Source organism: Pinus tabuliformis, chromosome 7 (genome assembly GCF_031772625.1).
Source record: "Pinus tabuliformis cultivar Carrire ecotype Pingquan chromosome 7, CPIR1, whole genome shotgun sequence".
NCBI classification, from domain to species: Eukaryota; Viridiplantae; Streptophyta; class Pinopsida; order Pinales; family Pinaceae; genus Pinus; species Pinus tabuliformis.
In genome coordinates, this window is record NC_142293.1 from 1,283,540,575 (window position 1) to 1,283,547,938 (window position 7,364).

The 7,364-nt window shown below is 30.9% G+C and overlaps 1 protein-coding gene across 1 annotated transcript; it reads right to left on the reverse strand.

Moving 5' to 3' along the window:
* Positions 1 to 3,449: 3,449 nt before the first annotated feature.
* Positions 3,450 to 5,494, reverse strand: LOC149252195 (cytochrome P450 750A1-like). The gene is made up of 2 exons (XM_089456622.1): positions 4,447 to 5,494; positions 3,450 to 4,334 (listed from the first exon to the last, which is right to left on the reverse strand). The coding sequence occupies exons 1-2, from the start codon at positions 5,410 to 5,412 to the stop codon at positions 3,711 to 3,713; spliced, it is 1,590 nt and encodes a 529-aa protein (XP_089312748.1). The 5' UTR covers positions 5,413 to 5,494; the 3' UTR covers positions 3,450 to 3,710.
* Positions 5,495 to 7,364: the final 1,870 nt, after the last annotated feature.

Consider the following 7,364-nt stretch of genomic DNA (forward strand, 5'->3'; position numbering starts at 1 on the left):
AGATCTTAAAGCAGTGGCACAAACAAATTTGTGGAGGTTAGGCTCAGTGTTTACCATAGGGAGAAACCCTCTATGCGAGAACAGGAACGGAAACCCTCCATCGAAACAACACAATAGTAAAGACCCTTCCCAACCCCGACCAAGCATAATACCACTAGCAGCAACCTCCACCGTCCGATGCAATGCAGCGAGGAGAGCCCTCGATGGGCTACAAACCATGCAACAACTAGGAGACAGTTGTCCTCCACAGAGAAGCCTCGAGAGATGACCGTCCCTTCGTCCTGGCAAGTTGCCTTCTTACATTAAAACTCCACCATAAAGTTTGTACCATCTCGCAACAGATCAACCTTGAGATTATTAATGATAATACTTCGTATGTAATATGAGGGTTGATGTATGGTTAGGATAGTCGACTTTGAAGTTGAAATGGAAGCCTTGAAATCATGAGTCCCATTTACTAATTTTCAATGGTTGTTAAACATTCGGCCGTTATCATGTCATACCATTTATATGGTAATGACAATTAATTATGTGCTCATTATAGTTAATCAATATTACTTATCATAAGTCAATTACAATTAGTAGATATAACTTATGCTAAGAATTATAATCATTTTCAATTTTTTTTTTACATGGAGCCATTACAATAAAATTCTAAAGATGCTCAGGTAAAAGCTTAGATAGATAAGCATAGAACATGAAGCAACCACCCATTATAGATCTCTAACAATGTATAGTGCAAATATGTGATTCCTAGGTGTACAACTTCATGATATTCTATTGAGCATTAACAAACGTCTTCAAAAAACGGAGTCAGTAGGTAGTAATGGAAATGGCATGGAAGAGGAGATAGCGCACTAATTTTAAAAAATATTTATGGAATGCTTACCGCCTTTTTTGATTTTTCCGAACTATTTTTTTTAGCAGTCAGTTGTAATGAAACGACTAAGCGATGGACATTTGGATTAAATGTGGAATTTAAATTATTTTATTTTAGAATGAATTTGTAATTAAAATTTTTGATTTATTATTAGTTTTTGCATTTTAATAATAAGTTGTATGTTTGTTATTATTACTTTAATATTCACGGATTTAAATTATAATATTTGATAAACAAATATTTATTTTTTAATATTATTGTTTTTTTTTTCCAAATATTCCATTGACCACAATTTTGAAGATCTTCTTGAAATTTTTGAGCTATATGGTAACTCCTTATTTTTTTGCCATAATTTATGGATGTAGTTGCAATATTTATGCCATGATTTTTAAATATTTATACAATGATTTTTTATACAATGATTTTTAAATATTTACATTTAGTTCCTACAGACTTTAATTTAAGCAAGAATTTTCATAAAACAAGAATAGGATCAAGATGGAAATAAATATACATAACTTGATGTTTTCTTCAATGCTTAACATGTAAGTGTAAAAATGCAAACTTAGTAGTAGTTACTATAATGAAAAATAACTTTTTATAATTCATTTTCTAATAAGTTTAAATAAAATAATTAATTTATAAAGCTTAAATTTTGTAGAATTTTATAATTATGTGATGGGATTTTTAGACATCCAATCTATTGAGAGAATAATTTTCTTTTTATCTAGGATAAATCAAATGATTAAATCATGTTTGTGAAACCATCATATTATTAATAAATAAGGAATGTAAAAAATAAAAAAATTGATAAAAATAATAAATGAAATTTAGAAAATGGTTAGTTAATATAACCGTTTGTATGGTTTGACTATGTTTGTTGATATTTTTTCACAATTACAAGGATTTCTTCCATGTGACATGTTACGTTTGTTGATATTCTTCCACAACCACACAGATCTCTTCCATGTGACATGTTACGTTTGTTGATATTCTTCCACAACCACACAGATCTCTTCCCTTCCCTGTAATACACACGAGCATAAATCTATCTTAAGTATGGATCTAACATGAGCCGAGAGAGTTGAAATTTCTTCATGTGCATACTTCTTTAGAGTGGAAAATAAAATGTGTTATTTTTCATTGTTTAAATTGTATTTTTGAATGTTAAGTAGAGTATATATAGGACCAAATAAATTTTTTAACCATAAAAACTTATTTTTTTCATGATATATACATATTTTTTTTCCATTTGAAGTACAAATCTAACACGAGCAGAGAACGATCAAATTTCTTCATGTGCAAACTTTTTTAGAGTGTAAAATACAATTGACATTAAAATATTTTACATAATATGTACATACAGACATTTTATGAAGAAAACTAAAGTGATATTTTATTAGTAACATATTTTTAATTATATCTCAATATTAATTAGTCTTAAAATATTCTATCAATAACCAAATTATAATATTTAAACATCATACTCACATACTTTTCTTACTTCTAATTACTTTAGAACATATTTGTTTATTTATTTACTATAATCGACATTATTTTTCTATTTAGAACATAAATTTTAACTTGTTTTTTATATTTTCTGTGTGTGTGATGTTATCTATCTATATCGTAAGCTTGAATTGATATGAGTCACTGCAACATTCTCATATGAGTTAACAAATATTATATATCTTAACTTTTATTAGTTTTCAGTCGATCAAAATGTTTCCATACTAAAAGCATAAGCCTTTATAAAAGAGGAATTGGCGACCATCTAAGCTTTTGTATGGCTCTCTTTCAATACTAACATTTCATACTAATAAATATTTATTTGTTTGTTTCCAAATTTGTCTTATTTTAGTTGCATCACCATGCCTTTGCATGCAAAATGCATTATGGATATGCCTATCCAATCATTCAATCATTTTGTACTCACAAATAAGATTATGGAGTGAGACAAGCATTATATGCTCTATGGATACAAACATTTATAGAATAAAGTTTTGTGGGATTGAGAACCAAAAATTGTTTATATTTGCATTGAGTATTTTGATCTTATCTTTTATAACATCATTTCTCCTTAAATGTACTATGTCATTTTTTTAATATATAGATTTATGTATATAGATTTTCCTTTACATGTGTTAATAATTGAGATTTATTTATAAGTTTCCTTATTTTGATAAAGATAACCTTTGTTTAAGGTGAGTAAACAATTTTTATTTGTATTTATTTATAGTTTTATGATTAAAATTGTTGTTTTTTTCATTTACTATTTATAGAATAGATAAATTTTTTCCGAGAATCTTTTAACTAACTCAAATTCAAACAAAAACCATATAAAAATGACGTTCTTGTTTTTTCTTTTTCCATTTATTTTGTAGGAAAAAAAAGGCTCATTCTCATCACTATTTATTTAGCTACATAAGTGTTTTAATAGTAAAAATGATATTAAAAAAACAAGTTTTAAAGAAATTGCCATACTGCAAAACTAAACTATTGCTCATAAAAAGAAATTGCCACGTTGGAATTGAACAAAAGATGCAGATCACTCGTGAGAAAGTGGCTTTCTGAGACGACTACACCACAACACTTACTTGTATTCAAGAAGAAACTATTACATATATAAAAGTATGTTATGATTGAGCAGTTTCTTAGAATATAGGAACTGCGGCCAACAAAGTCTAACTTTTAACAACACATAACAGTTTTAACGACAGAAAACTGATTAGGAGATTATTCTAGAGATTTCTCCATTATTGAAACAGAGAAACGATGACCAACTAAGAAAAACGAAGAAAAGGCATCGTCGCCTGTATCCTCCCAGGTATTACATTGCAAAGCTGCTGCTCAACTTTGGAAAAGCAGAGAGAGGCACTTTCCTTGGAATGGTCAATCCACATGCTTCTGTCATATCCAACTGGGACGGATCACCGTCCACTCTCCAATCAAAAGTGTGTAACAACTGAGCCAATGCAAGCTGAACCGTAGGAATAGCCATGGATGCTCCTGGGCATCCTCTCCTTCCTGCACCGAACGGTATCATATTGAAATTGGATGGATCTGTTACATTGACATGTTCGTCGACCATGAATCTCTCTGGCTTGAATTCAGAAGCATCTGCCCCCCACACCTTAGGATCCCTTCCTATAGCCCACACATTCACCATCAACATTGTTTTCTTAGGGATAAAGTATCCTCCTACTGTCACAGTCTCGGCAGATTCATGAGGAATGGCTAAGGGCGCCGCTGGGTATAGTCGCAGAGTCTCTTTCACCACACAGTGGAGGTATTTCATGTTTGCTAGATCGGACTCCTTTACTTTCCAGTGTTGGCCAACGACCGATTCGATTTCCTCTTTTAATTTTTTCATTGCACGGGGATGTCTGAGCAGCTCGCTCATTGCCCATTCTAACGAAATTGATATTCTGTCCAAGCCAGCGCCGAACAAGTCCTGCACAAATACAAATCCAATTAGTGCAAAAGAAATGATGAATGACTGAAGTTTAAGAATGAGGGTCGAGGCATACAAGCACAACAGCCTAAGAATGAGGGTCGAGGCATACAAGCACAACAGCCTTGATGGTTTCCCGTGTAATTTTGGTGTCGGCCTTAGCCATGTGGAGCAGCACATCCACGAAGTCTTGAACATGAGGCTCTGCGTCTACGGCCTCTTTCTCTTTCGGGAGACGATTCACATTAACATGGTCGTCTATTATTTTCTCCGCAAATTCATCGAATGTTTTATGAATTTTCTTCATGCGGCGCTTGATACCTTGCAAATCGAGCCAATCCAAATACGGAATGAAGTCCCCAATGTTGAACTCTCCCACTGTAGCTGTCAACTCTGTCATCAGGCCTTTAAACCCTTGGAAATCGCCACCCAAATCATTGTCAGAAAATTTCCTCCCCGCCAGTATTCGCCAAACAATATTGGAGGTGAGAGTGGAGACGGCCTTGGTCACATTCACGCCCATTTTTCCCTTCTCACTCTCCTCCCAAATTGAAGAGATCATCGCAGACACCTCTTCCTCTCGCACACTCTTGAAGGACTCGATTCTTTTGGCAGTCAGTAGTTCTAACACGCATATTTTTCTCATTTGCCTCCAGTGATCTCCATACGGAGCGAACACCACATCTTTAGAGTTGGAAAACATCAATCTCCCAGCGGCTGTTGGGGGTCGGCTGGCAAAAATCAAGTCATGAGTTTTGAGAAACTCTTTGGCCGTTTCAGAAGAAGAAACGACGACGGTAGGGACGGAGCCTAAGCGCAGAAAGAGAATGGGACCATATTTGTCAGCAAGGCCTCTAAGAGAACGGTGAGCGGGCAGTACTAATTGGTGGAGATTTCCTATGATGGGCCATGCATAGGGTCCTGGTGGCAGCGTGGCACTAGTTCTTCTCTTGCGCAAAAACCATATCATGAAGAAAGACCAGAGTAGACACAGAACAGTTGCTGCGGGAGGCCCTCCATCAGCGACTGTGAATGTTGCAGGCAAAGCTAGAGACTGACACAAATGATGAAAAGCCATCTCGCACACACCCTTCCTAAGCACTAAGCACTGAACCCTATGTTTGGAAAGGGAGAAGGTCTACAGCTATTTATAGCACTCACATAAGCTGCTCTTATCCTGAATTTAAGAGTGGTTCAATCTGAGCATAAAATATATATATATATATATTTGTTCTCATAATATCATGGAAAGGTATTAAAACTGCGAAAAATAAATTTCAAACAAAAAAAATAATTTATTCTCATAATATCATGGAAAGGTAAGTATTCCTGTAAGGATAATTTTATAAACAGAGGAAAGGAAAGCACGTATGATACACTTTTACGTATTCAATACTTTTCCCTTCTTTCAATATATTTTATATTTTTGTCATTAATAATAAGAATAAATGAGTTCTTTATTTAAACCATAAATATGGTATTCCTATCTAAATAAAATATATATATAAAATAAGCAAATTCCATCCCATGGAATACGTACGTACCTAGGCGAAAGCAGCAGCTTCGGTTCCCTACAATCTCCCATGCCTGGAAGTTCCAATAGCGTCACACAGATAATGAGAGAATACTAGAAGAAAAGCAGATAGATTCCAAACGGAACCGCCATTTAAAAAAAAAATCGAACGAAAGGTTTCACGCACCCGACCATATTTTTTTTATATATATTTTTGATAACATAAGATCCAAATTTTATCTTATTTAATTGTGTTGACGGTCTAATTGCATTGCAACCCTAGCTCGTCTCCGCGTCTACATGTAATGTGGGGACTTCACACTCGCCATCAAAATTCAAATGAAAAGTTTCATGCACCCGACAATATTTTATTTTTATATATTTTTAGCACGTGTAATCTTCAAAAAGTCAAGAGATTAATGGATATTCTTTGATATTTTATTTATTATAAAGTTAAGAGATTAATTGATATTCTTTAATATTTTATTTATATAATAAAAATGAAGAGAGACATGCAACTCTATTATTTATTTATGCTATAAATTTATATAATTTTAATGTGTATAACATAAATAAAAAATTAACATATCAAAGTTGTGAATATAAAGATAAACAAATACAAACTAAAAATATTATGAAGAAAAATAATTTTATATAAATTAGAAACATTACTAGAATATGAGCCCAAAGTTACTTAAATTTTTGTTGATCTCTTTTATATATATATATTAGAAGTGTAATATTTGAATAAAATATAAAAATTAAATATATAAAAGAAACATGAAACTTGATTTTAAGTGATAGAGGCACATTGTGTATTTAAACATGCTTTATCTTGTGAAATTTTTTAAATAACCATACAAACTAGTTTTATTGAAAAATCATATAGCAATTTTATTTTATTTTATATATATATATAATTTAATTAAATTATGTAAATTTATATATGTTTAAATAATTATAATAGAAATATAATATTTTAATAAAATATAAAAATAAACATAGTTATTAGAAAAGCAAATTTTATTATATATATATATATATATATATATATATATATATATAAATGAATTATAAAAACAAATCATATGAAAAAAGTATTTTAAAATTTAAATTTTGTTGTCATTTATTTTTATTTAATATAGATAAAAAAATTTATTTATTCAGTACACCCTCAAGTCATATATGTCATATATATATATATATATATATATATAATCATAACAGAGTGTAATATTTAAATAAAATATCAAAATATCAAAATTTCATTCATAATATTTTTCTTATATTTCCAATAACATAAGAATGAATATTTATCTTATTTCCTTGTGTTAGAAGTCTAATTTCGTTGCAACTCTAGACCGTTTCAATGTATACATGTAATGTTGTTGTTTGTCTTCTAATTTGATTAATTTAAAAATGGATAGATAAAGTTTTGAAAATAAAATTTGGTATTAAATTTAACATATTAATAAATTTGAATATACATATGTATATCTTAAAAATTATTTATTATT